We start from the raw sequence: 18,902 nt of genomic DNA on the forward strand, positions 1-18,902 counted from the left end.
ACGCAGTAAAAAAAAATTAAATAGCCTGGATAGCCCCTTTAAGTAGTTTAGCAAAAACACATACATTTTCATTGGGCTTGCCATATGAATATAAATGCTATTTTACCAATAAAAACTGCAATTTTATTTATTTATACTTATTTAACCCCTTTACAACCCAAGATGGTTTGCACGTTAATGACCAGGCCAATTTTTACAATTCTGACCACTGTCACTTTATGAGGTAATTACTCTGGAACGCTTCAACGGATCCCCCTGATTCTGAGATTGTTTTTTCGTGACATATTGTACTTCATGATTGTGGTAAAATTTCTTCGATATCACTTGCGTTTATTTGTGAAAAAAGCGGAAATTTGGCGAAAATTTTGCAATTTTCAAAATTTGAATTTTTATGCCCTTAAATCAGAGCGATATGTCACACAAAATAGTTAATAAATAACATTTCCCACATGTTTACTTTACATCAGCACAATTTTGGAACCAAAATTTTTTTTTGTTATGGAGCTATAAGGGTTAAAAGTTGACCAGCGATTTCTCATTTTTCCAACAAAATTTACAAAACCATTTTTCTAGGGACCACATCACATTTGAAGTGACTTTGAGGGGCCTTTATGACAGAAAATACCCAAAAGTGACACCATTCTAAAAACTGCACCCCTCAAGATGCTCAAAACCACATTCAAGAAGTTTATTAACCCTTCAGGTGCTTCACAAGAATTTTTGGAATGTGGAAGAAAAAAATGAACATTTAACTTTTTTCACAAAAATGTTACTTTAGACCCAATTTTTTTTTATTTTCGCAGGGGTAACAGGAAAAAATGGACCCCAAAATTTGTTGTGCAATTTCCCCTGGGCACGCAGATACCCCATATGTGGGGAAAAAACACTGTTTGGGCGCATAGCAGGGCTCGAAAGGGAAGGAGCGCCATTTGAATTTTCTATTGTAAAATTTGCTTGAATAATTAGCGGACGCCATGTTGCGTTTGGAGAGCCCCTGATGTGCCTAAACAGTGGAAACCCCCCACAAGTGACCCCATTTTGGAAACTAGACCCCCCTGGGAACCTATCCAGATGGGTGGTGAGCATTTTGAACCCCCAGGTGTCTCACAAATTAATCCTTAAAAATGAAAAAGTATTTTTTTTTCCACTTTTTCATTTTTACGGATTAATTTGTGAAGCACCTGGAGGTTCTAAGTGCTCACTATGCATCTAGATAGGTGCCTTGGGGGGTCTAGTTTCCAAAATGGGGTCACTTGTGAGGGAGCTCCAATGTTTAGGCACACAGGGGCTCTCCAAACGCAACATGGTGTCCACTAACAATTTGAGCCGATTTTCCATTCAATTTGTTAGTGGACACCATGTCGCGTTTGGAGGGCCCCTGTGTGCCTAAACAGTGGAAACACCCACAAGTGACCCCATTTTGGAAACTAGACCCCTCAAGGTTTTTATCAAGGGGTATAGTGAACATTTTGAACCCAGAGGTACGACACAGAATTTGATAACATTAGGTCATCATATTGAATAAGTTGTCATTAGTCTTGAGTGCAAGTGCTCGCTACTTGAGTTTGCATCGGGTACTCAGGTATGCACCATGTACTGCGTGTGCTCGAGTGACATGCTCAAGTCCCTGCCCCGCATGTTTCACGGTTATTAGACACCCAAAAAAAACCATGAGGGGATCGCTCGTGCATGGCAGGCAATCCCCGCAAAGTTTTTTTGGCCGCGAAGCATATGGGGCGGAGACTCGAGCATGTCACTCAAATACCCACGATACTCAATGCATACCAGAGCACCCGATGCAAACTCAAGTAGCGAGCACTTGCGCTCAACACTAGTCGCCATATCGTCATCTTTTTTACTTACTTTTGAAAAAAATCCCAACCCCATCACAACCCTAACCCCAACCCCAGCCCTAACCCTAGCCCAACCCTAACCCTAGCACAACCCTAACCCGAGAGTTTATTTTTTACGCCATTCCTCGTGCGGTATAAGTGATTAGACGACTTTATTCTTCGGGTCGGTGCGATTACAGCGATACCAGAATCATATGGGGTTTTTATGATTGACAGCTATCACACACTAAAAGACGCATTTTTTGTAAAATCTAGTTTTTGCATCGCCATATTTTGAGAGCTATAATTTTTCCATATTTTGGCAGACAGAGTCATGTGACAGCTTGTTTTTTGCGGGATGAGTTGACGTTTTTATTGGTGCCATTTTCAGGCACGTGATATTTTTTGATTGCTTCCGATTTTTGGGAGGCAGAATAAACAAAAACCACCAATTCAGGAATTTTTTTTTTTTTTTTTATTATTCTGTTCCACGTGTGGTAAAAGTGATAAGGCAGCTTTATTCTTCGGGTCAGTACGTTTACAGCGGTACCACATTTATATAGTTTTTCTATGTTTTGGCGCTTTTACACAATGAAAGCTATTTTATAGCAAAAAAAAATTTTTTTGCATCGCTTTATTCTGAGAGCTATAACTTTTTGATTTTTCGGCTGATGGAGCTGTATGGTGGCTTGTTTTTTGCGGGACAAGATGACGTTTTCAGCGGTACCATTTTTATTTATATTCGGCTTTTTGATTGCGTGTTATTCCATTTTTTATTTGGCAGTATGATGATAAAGCATTTTTATTTGCTTCGTTTTTTATTTTTATTTTTTACCGTGTTCACTGAAGGGGTTAACAAGTGGGACAGTTTTATAGGTCAGGTCGTTCCGGACGCGGCGATACCAAATATGTGTACTTTTATTGTTTGCTTGCTTTTTTTTCATAATAATATTTATTGATGGGTACATTATATTTTTATTTTTGGTGGATTCTTTTTTTTACTTTTTTTTTATAATATTTTTTCAATTTTTTTTTTATTTATTTTTTTCACTTTCTGGGAGTTTTTACACTTTTTTACTTTGTCCCACTCTGGGACTTTCACTTTTTTTATTCTGATCGCCTGCATAGCATAGGGATGGAGCACCATTCCTGTGCCATGCAGGCAGTCAGCGCTGCACAGTGAGAACATTGTTTGGTCGTGCACTGCGCATGATCCAACATTGTTCCTGCTGCCTGGTGACCCGGATGTTGTCATGACTACATCGGGTCGTCATGGCAACACCCGGGAAGCAGCGGCAAAGAGCGCTGGAGGCCGGAAGAGGAGGTGAGTATACCGATCACCTCCCCTTGCCACCGCAATGCTGCGATCGACTTCGATCGCAGCATTGCGGGGGTTAACGTGCCGGGAGCGGTGCGGGACCGCTCCCTGCACATAGTACCGGGTGTCAACTGTGACAATCAGCTGACACCCAGCGGCGATTGCGCCCGCACAGCCTGTGTGCGCGCGCAATCGCGATGACGTACTAATACGGGTCAGGCTCTTAAGTCCCAGGGTACAGACGCGTATTAGTACGTCATGGGCTGTAAAGGGGTTAAAGAGTCTGTCACCAGGTTTTTGCCACCTCATTTGAGAACAGCATAATATAGAGACAGAGACCCTGATCCCAGTGATGTGTCACTTACTGGGCTGCTTGCTGCAGTTTTGATAATCTGCTGATAAATCAGTGGATTTATCACTAGAGGACTGCAGTCATGTAGACCTCCATATTTAGGAGCTCTGTGTAATCCCACCTTCACCACTAATTGGCCGCTTTCTGTGTACACTGTGCATAGGAAGAAACCTGCCAATTACTGGTGTGAACAAGAACTTAGCATTCTGAGAACTGGCAGACCTGTAACAGATAAAACAGGGATTTTATGAAAACTGCACCAACAGTTCCATAAGTGATATATCACTGGAATTAGGATCTCTGCCCCTACATCAGGAGGCTTAGAGATGGGGTAGCAAAAACCTGCTGACAGATTCCCTTCAATTTATACAGAATGCTTATGTTTCAGAGCCATAGCAGATATCATAAATGAGGATTAAAAAATTGAAATCTTGCAGGAAATCTGAAAGAGGAGATTTCAAAGAAAGTTGGCCTCCATTATCTGATGTAAATCTGGCCATGTTGTTCAGTTAAAGCTGAACTCGGGATTGGTTTGGCCAGTTTTTCTTATAAATGAAGCAGTGCAAGCTATCTGAAAGTCCTACAATTCACCAACATGGCTGCAAAGTACCACATGTATTACCAAGAATGGAGTCTACATTGGCACACATATCCTAAGGAATACATTACACCTGGCCCTCTCACAGCTCTACTGAACCGGAGTGACGCCAGTGTCTGAACGAGGCCTAACCAATGGCAGGACGAGACACATCTAGCTTGTGCTGTGCTGGAGTCCCCAATGCAGATTGTGGCGCTCCGCTCACACTGAAACCCATGTAAATATCCTTGGGAGAATCTGCACTATTGTTCATATGGATTTGTCTGCAGCTTAATATATGACAGGTCGCTTATTAAGCCCGTAAGGACCGGGCAATTTTTCTTTTGTGCACCTATACAAAAGGGTTTTTTTTGTGGGACAAGTTTCAGTTTTGAATGACACCATTTATATTACAATATAATTTACTGGAAGATGTGAAAAAAAATACATATTCCATATTCGTTATTTTAGGTTTTGCTTTTATGCCAGTCGTTGGCAGGAAAAATCACCTGGAAATGATTCTCCTTGTCAGTACGATTACGGCGATACCAAATATGCGTAGTTTTTTTAGTTTTTTAAGTGGCAAAAAAAATTCTGAAATGCATAAAAAAAATAAATTATTGTATCATTATTTTCCGAGACCAAAATAACCTTTTCATTTTGTGATTGATGGAGCTTTGTGGGGGCTTGCTTTTTGCAGGGCACTTGATGTTTTCATGGATATGATTTTTGGGAGGTTTTGATCCCTTCTTATTGCTTTCTTGAGGAGCTGTGGCAACCCAAAAAAACGAAATCTAGAATTTCGATTCTGCTTCTCTTTACAGTGTTTATGGGTTTATTAATTTTATATTTTGAAAGATGGAACTTTTATGGACATAGCAATGTCACATATGTGTATTTTTTTTTTTTTTTAAGATCTTTAATTTAAGCGGGGGTAAAAAAATTGGCGAGTTGAATTTTTATGTTTTGTACATTTTTTATGACCTATTTTTTTCCACTTCTTTATTGTATTTATTAGTCCCCTTAGTGGACCTGAACCTTGGTTCATTCGACACCATGATTTGCTGTTAATACAACACAAATTATGGTGTCCTATGAACACAGGAATACCGTCATGACGGGCACGGGGATCTTCCGCAGACCCCTAGCCATCATGAAAACCAATCAGCATCCCGCGATCGCGTCACGGTAGCGCCAATGAGCAGTTCGAACAGCGAGCTCCCCAAGACATATACTGAAAATGCCGCTATCATTAGAATGACAGCAGCACATGACAGATTAACAGCAGTAGGTGGAGCTCTGTTCACCTCCGGGCTGTTAGAGGCAGATGATGGCTGCATGACACAGCTGTCATCTGCTGAGAATGGGGCAGGCTTAGCTCCTGGTCGTTAAGGAGTTAAAGTGTTTTTTGCCCAAAAACTCCTGCAAAAAAGGCATCTGTCTTAGGCTGTGTGCCCACGATGCGTTTTTTTAAGCGTTTCCGCAGCGGCAAAAACGCTGCAGAAATGCTTAAAAAATACATGGTAAAAGGCCTGCCATGTTCCCCAATGATAATCCGCATGTGCTGTGCACATGCTGCGGAAATTTCCGCTGCGGATTATCATTGCGGAAAAAAAAAAAGCACTACCAATTATTTTGCGTTAGTGCTGCGTTTTCGCCGCCATTGACTTGCATTAGATCACATGGATTACGCATCACTGTATATGTAGATGCGCATTCCACGCGTTCTAATGTGCGGATGGTACCCGGATGTGGAGGACAGGAGACTCTCCTCCGGACCCGGGTACCATAGAACCTGTAAAAAAAAGAATAAAATAAAAAATAAAATATATACTTAACTTCTGGTGGCCCGCGGTGCGCTTCTCCTCGCATGCCGGCAGTTCGCGATGGACTGAAGGACCTGCGCTGACGTTATAGTCATGTGACGGGTCACGCAACGCTGACGTCGGCAGGTCCTTCAGTGTACTGCGATCTCCCGACAAGGGAGAATGGAGAGAAGAAAGACTGCAGGGGCCATCAGAAGGTAAGTATAGATTTATTTTTTTATTTTTTGACACTCTCTCGGGTCACACTATATGCCGGTTGCATGGATTCATATAGTGTGACCAAGTTGACAAGCACTTTCCAAGTGATGCTAAAATCGCTTGGAAAGCACTTGTGAACCCGCATGCGGAAATGCAAGTGAAGAACACTTCACTTCCGCTTGTCCCTGGCAGGAAAACGCATGTACAATCAGCATGTACAATCCACATGTACAATCCGCATGTACAATCCGCATGTACAATCCACATGTACAATCAGCATGCGTTTTTTTCTGCCAGGGAGATGTAGAAACGCTCAGGAAAAAATCCTGAGCATTTCTGCATCGTGGGCACATAGCCCTAGGGCTCTTCCACAAGTCAGCCAGTTTTCACACGTAGTGGAGATACATACACATGCAGACCCATTCAAATGAATGGGTCTGCGCACCGTGTGTCCGTGGGAAAAACGCGCTGACATGTCCGCTATTTTCACACTGCATGGGCCGCAAAACGTCCCACACTGATGACACGTACCGGCGCCTGGGAATCAGTGATACAGCTAGTGCTGTTCCCAAGAGCCGGGTGCGATTACTCATTAGTGACCCCTGCCAGTGCTGCGATCAGCGCAAGTAAGGGACAATGTTGAGAGTAGTATCCACCCCCCGATGTCTCCAAAACCTGTAAAAATAAGAATAAAATAAAAAAATCCTTATACTCACCTGCCTTGAAGCGACAGCACACTCTGAGTAGCAGAGGAGAATGACTCGCTGCAGCTATCGAACTCCAGAGCTGCACTAAGCTCAGTGAGTGACAGGACACCACTCATGAGCTCAGCTCCGGGGTTAACTCGCTGGAGCGAGTCATTCTCCCCGACTCCTCGGCGTGAGCGGTCAGGTGGATTAGAGCGGGGGACATCTTCAGACTGGTGAGTAAGGATTTTTTTATTTTATTCTTATTTTTACACAAGGACACAGTGGGGGCAGAATACTACTCTCATCACTGTCCCTTGCTAATGCTGATCACAGCACCAGCAGGGGACAATAATGAGTGATTGCTTCAGCACCCGACGCTGGCGAACATCGCTGATTGTACCGCTGATTCCCAGGCACCAGTACCTGTGATCCTGATGCGGCACACGGTTGCCAAACAGGTGCACACGGACATCACCGATACTGGTTTTTCCAGTACCGGAAATATTAAGACGCATGAATCGGGCCTTATGATGTGGATACAAACGGCACCAAACAGACCCCATTCACTATAATGAGGTACGTTTGGTTTATGTTAAGGAGGCAGTCATCCGGCAAAATTACCGGACTTGTGACAAAAAGAATGGCAGTGTTCACAAGTAGCATAAATGCTTAATTTTTTTCTGCTGTTTTTTATCTGAATATATTCTGCAGGTATGCACACCACAATATGCTGTAACAATCATTTTCACCTTATCTGATGCGTTTTTGGTGTAGATATGAAGCAGTGTTTTTAATGTGTTTTAACGAAAGAAAATGCACAAAAAATAACAGTTTAACAGCATCTTGAGATGTACAGTGAGGATCAGTTTTAATGAAATTAAATCCACTTTGCTTGGACAGTTAAACGCAACAGATTTTCTGCAATAAAAAACAAAACTGAAAAAACATAGTATTTATACTACACGGGAACAGGGCCTAAACCTAGACGACGGCCTCATTCACATGTCCATGTTTAAACATGTGTGTGAAAAAATGGTAACGATGTCCGTTTTAGATTTTTTACCACCAGTGTATGGCCCGTGTGTCCCTTCTTACCACCAGTGTATGGCCCGTGTGTCCCTTCTTACCACCAGTGTATGGCCCGTGTGTCCCTTCTTACCACCAGTGTATGGTTCGTTTTTATCATCAGTATATGGTCCGTGTGTCCATTTTTACCATCAGTGTTTTTCCACAGGTGGATAAAGATGTAAAATTACAAAGCTTCTCTTCTTTGCAATGCTGAATATGGATGGCACTCGGATGCCATCTGTGTGCTGTACGTGTTTTTTTTTTTTTTTATACGGACCCATAGACTTGTATTGGCCTTTTTCATCCGTGAAACTGGAAAAAACTGACATGTCTTCATGAGTATTGCACAGAGACATAGTTAGTGAAAAACATGGACATGTGAATAGTATCATAAACTAAAATGTATTCGTGAAAAACACGGAAAGAGCATATACAGTACGTCTGAATGAGGCCTAAGACTGGAACAATCCCGGCCAAAAACAGAGGAATCATACAACAAGATATAATGTCTGTGGCCAATGTGAGAATGAACCTTCAAGAAAAGTCAGATCCCTGATTACTCATATTAGGGTTTAGCACTGCGGTTTACATGTTGGTAGGTAGGCACATCTTTCATTACATATATACACAATTAAATGTTGCCTCATCAATAATTACATGTACATGATGAAACAATCAGCAATCAGATATTCTGCCATCGGTGCCCATCAGTAAACACCTCACAGAATAACAGCTCTTGGCATCACATACCACGTGCTAGCACAAGTTACATGACCCCTACAAATCTCTGCGAGAAACGAATGCTTGTGTCCCTCTTCTCATACTATACAGTACAGACCAAAAGTTTGGACACACCTTCTCATTTAAAGATTTTTCTGTATTTTCATGACTTTGAAAATTGTACATTCACACTGAAGGCATCAAAACTATGAATTAACACATGTGGAATTATATACTTAACAAAAAAGTGTGAAACAACTGAAAATATGTCTTGTATTCTAGGTTCTTCAAAGTAGCCACCTTTTGCTTTGATGACTGCTTTGCACACTCTTGGCATTCTCTTGATGAGCTTCAAGAGGTAGTCACCGTAAATGGTTTTCACTTCACAGGTGTGCCCTGTCAGGTTTAATAAGTGGGATTTCTTGCCTTATAAATGGGGTTGGGACCATCAGTTGTGTTGTGCAGAAGTCAGGTGGATACACAGCTGATAGTCCTACTGAATAGACTGTTAGAATTTGTATTATGGCAAGAAAAAAGCAGCTAAGTAAAGGAAAACGAGTGGCCATCATTACTTTAAGAAATGAAGGTCAGTCAGTCCAAAAAATTGGGCAAACTTTGAAAGTATCCCCAAGTGCAGTTGCAAAAACCATCAAGCGCTACAAAGAAACTGGCTCACATGAGGACCGTCCCAGGAAAGGAAGACCAAGAGTCACCTCTGCTTCTGAGGATAAGTTTATCCGAGTCACCAGCCTCAGAAATCGCAGGTTAACAGCAGCTCAGATTAGAGACCAGGTCAATGCCACACAGAGTTCTAGCAGGAGACACATCTCTACAACAACTGTTAAGAGGAGACTTTGTGCAGCAGACCTTCATGGTAAAATAGCTGCTAGGAAACCACTGCTAAGGACAGGCAACAAGCAGAAGAGACTTGTTTGGGCTAAAGAACACAAGGAATGGACATTAGACCAGTGGAAATCTGTGCTTTGGTCTGATGAGTCCAAATCTGAGATCTTTGGTTCCAACCACTGTGTCTTTGTGCGACGCAGAAAAGGTGAACGGATGGAATCTACATGCCTGGTTCCCACCGTGAAGCATGGAGGAGGAGGTGTGATGGTGTGGGGGTGCTTTGCTGGTGACACTGTTGGGGATTTATTCAAAATTGAAGGCATACTGAACCAGCATGGCTACCACAGCATCTTGCAGCGGCATGCTATTCCATCCGGATTGTGTTTAGTTGGACCATCATTTATTTTTCAACAGGACAATGACCCCAAACACACCTCCAGGCTGCGTAAGGGCTATTTGACCAAGAACGAGAGTGATGGGGTGCTACGCCAGATGACCTGGCCTCCACAGTCACCAGACCTGAACCCAATCGAGATGGTTTGGGGTGAGCTGGACCGCAGAGTGAAGGCAAAAGGGCCAACAAGTGCTAAGCATCTCTGGGAACTCCTTCAAGATTGTTGGAAGACCATTTCCGGTGACTACCTCTTGAAGCTCATCAAGAGAATGCCAAGAGTGTGCAAAGCAGTCATCAAAGCAAAAGGTGGCTACTTTGAAGAACCTAGAATATAAGACATATTTTCAGTTGTTTCACACTTTTTTGTTAAGTATATAATTCCACATCTGTTAATTCATAGTTTTGATGCCTTCAGTGTGAATGTACAATTTTCATAGCCATGAAAATACAGAAAAATCTTTAAATGAGGTGTGTCCAAACTTTTGGTCTGTACTGTACATACACACACAAAGGGTTGTGGAATCTGAATCGGTGTCCAGATATAATTAATATTAATAAATAAACATATCTATATCTATCTATCTATATAAAAAAAACATATGTGAATAAGCAAGAGCAAGTAGGCCCTGCAACAGCAGCACAGGAGTGAGCAGACAGGTGGCATGGAACAGGGGGGTTTACAGAATCCTTCAATCTGCACTTATTAGGGGGGATATATTACTACAGCAACGAAAATCAATTTGGAGAACACAGATACTGATTAATATTATTTGGTCTTCTATTTATTTAACTGAGAATAACCAGAGGTTATGCAGGATCTAATTCTATTTTGGGCTTTTCTGGTTGTTTATATACTTCTACATTTATGTGGTGACAGATTCAGATTTGGATATTAACTACTTTTTAAGGGCGATGTCTGCTACTGTGAGCTTGAGATCAAGGATACAGCCTCCCATAGAGATCTTTGAGACCTGAGTGACATGTAAGAACAGGGTTTTTTTTTGTCAGTGACTGTGTGAGATAACGACAGTCCAGACCGAGCACAGAACTGCATTACATAAGAGTATTCCCAGGTCAAGGAGTCCAAACATCACATATAAATAGTCACTGACAGGAGGCGGCAGCCGGTGGGGAAGGAGATTGGGAGGCCGGAGATCTCTAAACGCTGGGAGAAGACCCCTGCACTTGTGGCTCATTTGCACAAAAATTTGAGGAGGAACACATGCAGTAAAATGCCCTTTAATCTCAGAGTTCCCTGGCATGGTGCTCACACTCGATACTGAATAAATCAAGATGTTTTGAAAATATTGTTTCCATGGCATCCTCATTGCATATCATTAACATGTCTGGCCATCCTGTGATTTCCGTAATACCACGACTTTTCATTCTTTGTGTTGCAATTCCAATGTTAAGGCGTGTCTGTATATACTTATTTGTATTCTTTATTATTTCCATTCCTAAGGCTATGTGCCCACGGTGCAGAAATGCTCCGGATTTTTCCTGAGCGTTTCTGCATCTCCCTGGCAGAAAAAACGCATGCGGATTGTACATGCGGATTGTACATGCGGATTGTACATGCGTTTTCCTGCCAGGGACATGATGATGTGAAGCGTTCTTCACTTGCATTTCCGCATGCGGGTTGTAAAGCGCTTTTCCAATCGATTTTAGCATCACTTGGAAAGTGCTTGACAACTTGATCACACTATATAAATCCATGCAACCAGCATGGATTTATATAGTGTGACCGAAAGAATGGTAAAAAAAGAAATATTATACTTACCTTCTGATGGCCCCCGGTGTCCTTGTCTCGACTTGCCGGCAGCTCGCAGTACACTAAAGGACCTACCGACGTCAGCGGTCGCGTGACCCGTCACATGACTAAATGACGTCACCGCAGGTCCTTTAGTCTACCGCAAGCTGCAGGCAAGCCGAGACAAGGACACCGCGGGCCATCAGAAGGCAAGTATAATATTTATTTTTTATTTTATTCTTTTTTTTACAGGTACTATGGTACCCGGGTCCGGAGGAGAGTCTCCTCTTCTCCACAACCGGGTACCATCCGCACATTGAAACGCATGGAATCCGCATCTACATATACAGTGAGGCGGATTCCATGAGTTCCAATGCAAGTCAATGGCGGCGAAAACGCTGCGCTTCCGCAAAATAATTGGTAGTGCTGCGTTTTTTTCCGCAATGATAATCCGCAGCGGAAATTTCCGCAGCATGTGCACAGCACATGCGGATTATCCTTGGGGAACATGGCAGACCTTCTACCAAGCGTTTTTTAAGTGTTTCAGCAGTGGAATTGCCGCTGCGGAAACGCTTAAAAACGCATAGTGGGCACACAGCCTAATGTAGATTATAGCTTCTTACAAAGCCACAATGTAACCAAGGTCAGTAAAAGGAACACTGAAACTTTCAGCACCCAGTGTAGAACTGCTGCACATCTGACAGTATGTTAACCTTTGAGCGCTGTTTTACAGTTTACATAGTAGACTTGCATACAATTTTGCTAACTTTGCAAACACAGTTACAACATGAGCTGGCTCTCATAGACCTGCATTGAGAGCTTGTGACGTAGCTTCTGACTTGCGGCCAGTCAGAAGCTGCACTCAAAACATAGTGCCGCGGGACCGGAGCAGTGTGGAAAAACAGTGAAGACACCGGAAGGCGAGTATATGACCAGGGCACAGGGGACTTACGTTTAAAGCATCACTCCAGCGGTGAGGAGCTTTAAGAATGCTTGCTTCACGATGATCTTTCTGCTGATCATCCAATGAACGAACAAAATGATGAAGTGATCTTTTGCGCAGTGAAACAATCATAGTTCTCGCCGATACACAGGACTGGAATTGCCGAGAACAATGGCAGAATATGTGCACAGAGCGATCTATTACAGATGGTTCAGTGCGCATCGTTAATTTTGATCTGCCTGTATAAACAGGCTATTTAACAAATACCGATCGGTAAAAGTTTACCAAGCCGCAGTTTATTGCTACAGGTCAGTACTTTTCTCAATCAGCAATCGCTTAATAGCCTGTTTACATAGGCAGATCAAAGAAAACAACGTGAACCGAGTGATTTGTAATGGATCGCTGAGTGCGCATAGGCTGCCATTGCTCGCAAAAGACCGTGAAACAGCATCTAATACACCACAGCGACAAGACAAGCAGCTCACACACTCCACACATAGGACCCTGGTCCTTAGATCCTTATAAGCGATTCTATTCTGCCAACAATGACAGTAGAAAAAAAGACCCTGGTAGGGTCGAAACTTTTATTGAGATTTTGTCGCATGTCTACCAATACCACTTTATTTTGTTTTGTTCACGTAGTGTAAACAAACTTTTTGTATCACCCAAGCCCAGAGTGTGTGGTGAATTACATTATTAAAATCTAGTGACCCCCTGCTGTAATATCTGTATACTTTCTTTTCCTTCCTCCTCTGCCCAGGAGCTGCGGTATGATCAGACCATGTTCCTGCACGGTCAGACACCGCCATTACACAGGGGAACATTTATAAGATTATCTCAGCACAGGAACATTTTATTTAAACACATCCAATTGTGGAAGTTATTATGATTCCAAGATCTATTGATTAAAATCAACTTTTGCTTGTGTGAAAATCCCTATAAGCACGATAATCATTCAGTGTTAAGTTAATCCTTACGCTAATCCACAACTAAATTCACATGGCTACACTCACTTGTTAAATAGCAGTACACAACCAGAAAACTTGCTAAGAAATGAAACTAGCCCTAATATTTTGAGCTGTTGTTACTGACTGAAGAAGTTCAGGCAAGTAGAAGTAGTTTGGCCACTAAGACTACGAATTGGCTCCTGGAGGTACTAAAGTCTATTGGAGATTGTCCAATTGTCTAAATAATAAAACTGGACATGGCACAGAGTGTACAGATCATAGCAGCAATTAAGAGTACGCAGGTATGTACAAGCTCACAATATGTGTCATCATTAGCTTTAATGTTATTAGTAATTACAGAACCTGCAGGCGTTCCCGGGATCCCACTATTGGAAACTGATCATAAGCCTTCATTATATTCAATGAATATGCAGAGATAAGAAACACGTACATTCACTTAGGTTGTTAGAGCCTATTCCTTATGGCAGGAATTGCTATATGCCTACAGGGTTAAATAGTACTAGCAATACACATGCTCAAAACGTTTTACCCCATGAGGTTAGTGATGACCACCTTAAAAACACAAATAATGTCATTCTAAGTAACATCTTACCTCTTCTATCTCTATCCTCTTTGCAAGCTCATCCAGTGAAAGTAGGTTATCCCCCAACACAGATTCCCCTGGGCTTGGTGACATCTCTTCTTCGGAATATGTCTCCTCCTGGAAGTCCAAGTGGGCCAGGAAATTCTCACTATCTTTCAGGTCCCCGTTGAGGAGACTCGCTATAAACTCAACTGTTGCTTGACGCTGAGACTTGCTCAGTTCCTCCAGACATTTCTGCTTAGCACTGCCTTTTGGGCAAAGTCCTGTTTCGTCTCCTTGGCTCTCGGGATGAATAATCCTTTTTGTATCGCCATCTCCTGGGGCTGAGTAATACTCTTCTGAGCTGCTGATGGTGTGCACACTCTGGACGATACCCATGCATTCTAAGGAACTGCTCCCTCCAGTATTGTCATCCTGCGTTTCCACTGAGTGAACTGCAGATGCTGCAATCAATTTGTCTACCATTGGGTTACCAGCTTGTTCTTCAGTCCTGTCCTGGGAGAGCGGCTCTATTTCTGACACATTATTGCTGGGGGCTGTTGCCTCAGGTTGCAGGAGGTTGTTATTCTTCCCAGCATCCCCAGAAGAAAAGCTGCTGTCAGGATTAGCCCTGCCTCCTGTCCCTGTGGACTGGGTGGGTGACTCTAAGGTTGTGCCACAAGTGATAGACTGCTGCTCCTCTGTGTGACTCTTCCTGAGCACGGCGTGGTGGTCAGTTACCCTGGTGAGCTTGCTTGCAGTGCTGACATCAGGAACAGAGTGCTCTGTCATCTCTGCCACGCCAGGCTTCCTGTCTGTCTTTATGCCACTTTCTCTATCTGAACAGAAACAGGAAAAGAGTTTTAGTTTCTTTTTAAAGCAATACTGCCCAGCGGCACAGAGTAAAAGACAGCTCTTTGAATGAAGGCTTGATGAGTACAGACCTCATTGTTTAGGGCACATTGTATCCAGAGCTAGCCATGACTAGACTCTAGCTAAATTTAGCAGTCAGACAATTAATAAATAATGAGTAACCTCTTTCTCCTCCTTTGCTGGCACGTGCCATTGGTACAGATGTGAGGCAATGTACAATTAGCAGTGACACACTACGGGATCATCAGAGCGCAGGCACTTGCTGCACAACAGCTGTAGGAAAATGTGCTGCCCCCTCCCACTGAGCCGGCCTGCCCGCACTAAGCACTCCACTGGAAATCAATACTGCTGAGAGACGTAGCCGGGGTACAGAGCAAAGGTCACATTAAATGGAACAAGAACAGTATTATTGGCTCCATGTCAACTGAGCACAGATCACAAGATAAAGCCTCATAACTAGTGTTGAGCGATACCTTCCGATATCAGGAAATATCGTATCGGATTGGATCGGGCCGATACCCAAAAAGTATCGGATATCGCCGATTCCGATACCGGAAACCAATGCAAGTCAATGGGACACAAATATCGGAATGAAAATAAACCCTTTCTTTCCTTGTAGGTTAATTCTACATGAAGTAAAACAACTAAGAATAATGTAGAATGACATGAAAAGCCGGCAATTCATCAGCGGCATACACCGGTACCCGACAATTTACAACAGAAAGAATAGAGCTTCACACATAGATTAGATAGATAGAAACATGTCAGTCACATATATATGAAGTACAGTGACAGTGTTGCTTACTGTACTTGTCATTTAGTGTAAAGGATTTATTAAAAAAAATATTAGTGTTTTCGTGCACCGTCTCTTTAAAAAAGCCGGCCGGCAATTCAGCAGCGGTACCCGACAATTTATAACAGACAGAATAGAGCTTCACACATAGATTAGATAGATAGAAACATGTCAGTCACATATATAATAAGTACAGTGATAGTGTTGCTTACAGAACTTGTCATTTAGTGTAAAGGATTTATTTAAAAAAATAATAGTGTTTTCATGCACCGTCTCTTTAAGAAAGCCGGCCGGCAATTCAGCATCTGTACCCGACAATTTAGAATAGAAGGAATAGAGAATCACACATAGATTAGATAGATAGAAACATGTCAGTCACATATATATGAAGTACAGTGACAGTGTTGATTACTGTACTTGTCATTTAGTGTTAAAATAAAGGATTTATTTAAAAAAAAATTGGCGTGGGGTTCCCCTTAATTTTAGGCTCTAGCGGAGGTTAAGCAGACAGCTGGGGCAAATGTTTGAAGCCTGGGAAGGGGGTAATACCCACGGAGCTTCCCAGGCTACTAATATCAGCCCCCAGCTGAATACCTAGCCTTTACTAGCTATTAAAATGGGGGACCCCCCCAAAAAAATGACGTGGGGTCCCCCCTAATTTAATAGCTAGCACAGGCTAGGCAGACAGCTGGGGGCTGATATTAATAGCCCAGGAAGGGTGCCATGAATATTGGCCCCCTCCCAGGCTAGAAACACCAGCCGTCAGCCGCCCCAGAAATGGCGCATCCATAGGATGCGCCAATTCTGGCACTTAGCCTCGCTCTTCCACGCTGCCCTGGTGCGGTGGCAGGGGGTAATAGGGTTGGGGTTGATGTCAGCTTATAATGCCAGCTGACATCAAGCCCAGGTTAGTAATGGAGAGGCGTCTATAAGACACCCCCATTACTAACCCCATAGTCAAAGTTAAAAGAAAACACAAACACCCAGAGTAAAGTCCTTTAATTGAAATAAAGACACAATTCTTTATTGTTCTAAATTAAACCATACTTACCATCACGCCCATTCCAGCTGAAGCCAACGATCTCCTGCAATAAAAGAAAAATAATAAAGCAACCTCATCCTTACCTTTCGATGGTTCCCAGGACAGCTCCAGCTCTGCTACATCGAGATGACAGGCTGGACCGCAGCAGAAAGCTGCCATCCAGCCTGTCATCCCGCAGACACTGAGAAGCGCAGGCATGCTTGCGCTCCTCAGTGTCTCTCTGTGACGTCATCCAGATGAGCCGAGTTCATGTCCAATGAACTCAGCTCACCTCATGCACGTCACTGACAGCGTGGGAAAATTCTCCTGCACTCAGCGCTTCAGCGTGAGAATTCTCCCACGCTGTCAGTGACATACATGAGGTGAGGTCATGTCCAATGAACTCAGCTCACCTCATGCACGTCACTGACAGCGTGGGAAAATTCTCACGCTGAAGTGCTGAGTGCAGGAGAATTTTCCCACGCTGTCAGTGACGTACATGAAGTGAGCGGAGTTCATTGGACATGACCTCGGCTCATCTGGATGCCGTCACAGCCAGACACTGAGGAGTGGAAGTATGCCTGCGCTTCTCAGTGTCTGCGGGATGACAGGATGGATGGCAGCGTTCTGCTGCGGTCCAGCCTGTCATCTCGATGTAGCAGAGCTGAAGCTGTCGTGGGAGCCATGGAAAGGTAAGGATGAGGTTGCTTTATTATTTTACTTTTATTGCAGGAGATCGTTGGCTTCAGCTGGAATGGGCGTGACGGTAAGTATGGTTTAATTTAGAACAATAAAGAATTGTGTGTTTATTTCAATTAAAGGACTTTTTTCTGGGTGTTGTGTTTTTTTAAATACTTTACTAGAAATTCATGGTGGTCATGTCTAATATTGGCGTGACCCCATGAATTTTGGGCTTAGGGCCAGCTGATAATGCCAAGCTGGCCCTAACCCCTTTATTACCCAGTGAGCCACCGCACCAGGGCCCTGGATGAGTTGGGTACAGCGCCAGAAGATGGCGCTTCTATGAACGCGCCATTTTCTGGGGCGGCTGCGGACTGCAATTTGCAGCGGGGGTGGCCCAGAAAGCTTGGGTCTCCCTGCGCTGCGGATTCCAGCCCCCAGCTGCCTAGTTGTATCTGGCTGGGCACAAAAATAGGGCGAAGCCCCACGCATTTTTTTTTTAAATTATTTCATGAAATTCATGGAATAATTAAGAAAAAAAGGGCTTCCCTATATTGTTGTGTCCAACCAGGTACAAATAGGCAGCTGGTGGTTGGGGGCAGCCCATTCCTGCCTGCTGTACCTGGCTGGACACAAATATAGTGCGAAGCCCCACGTCAATTTTTTTTTAATTATTTCATGAAATAATTTTTTTAAAAAAGGGCTTCCCTATATTGTTGTGTCCGGCCAGGTACAAATAGGCAGCTGGTGGTTGGGGGCAGCCTGTTCCTGCCTGCTGTACCTGGCTGGACACAAATATAGGGCGAAGCCCCACGTCAATTTTTTTTAAACTAAGTCCTTTATTTTAACACTAAATGACATTTGAGGAGTTAATAAAGATGCAGTCCCTAAATTATTATTTATTTTTTAATTAATTTTTCCCAAAACTTTTGACGTGGGCTTCGCCATATTTTTGTATGCCAGCCAGGTACAGCATCCAGCTTCTATGAACGCGCTATTTTCCGGGGTGGCTGCGGACTGCAATTTTCAGCGGGGGGAGGGGGGGGGCAGAAAGCTTGGGTCTCCCTGCGCTGCAGATTCCAGCCCCCAGCTGCCTAGTTGTACCTGGCTGGACACAAAAATAGGGCGAAGCGCCACACATTTTTTTTTTTAATTATTTCATGAAATTCATGGAATAATTAAGAAAAAAAGGGCTTCCCTATATTGTTGTGTCCGGCTAGGTACAAATAGGCAGCTGGTGGTTGGGGGCAGCCCGTTCCTGCCTGCTGTACCTGGCTGGACACAATTATAGGGCGAAGCCCCACATAATTTTTTTTTAATTATTTCATGAATTTCCTGAAATAATTAAAAAAAAATTGACGTGGGGCTTCACACTATATTTGTGTCCAGCCAGGTACAGCAGGCAGGAACTGGCTGCCCCCAACCACCAGCTGCCTATTTGTACCTTGCCGGACACAACAATATAGGGAAGCCCTTTTTTTCTTAATTATT

At 43.1% G+C, this 18,902-nt stretch overlaps 1 protein-coding gene across 1 annotated transcript in view; it reads right to left on the minus strand.

The window, feature by feature from the left end:
- CNST (consortin, connexin sorting protein) overlaps window positions 1–18,902 on the minus strand; it is a 203,321-nt gene that overhangs the window by 40,538 nt on the left and 143,881 nt on the right. The window contains exon 9 of the mRNA XM_073672832.1: window positions 14,074–14,882. Within this exon, the coding sequence (XP_073528933.1) occupies window positions 14,074–14,882 (809 nt within the window). The remainder of the gene's footprint in view (window positions 1–14,073; window positions 14,883–18,902) is intronic.

The sequence above is a fragment of the Phyllobates terribilis genome, unplaced genomic scaffold (assembly GCF_046119375.1).
Source record: "Phyllobates terribilis strain yellow unplaced genomic scaffold, ASM4611937v1 Scaffold_3__8_contigs__length_932513732, whole genome shotgun sequence".
NCBI classification, from domain to species: domain Eukaryota; kingdom Metazoa; phylum Chordata; class Amphibia; order Anura; family Dendrobatidae; genus Phyllobates; species Phyllobates terribilis.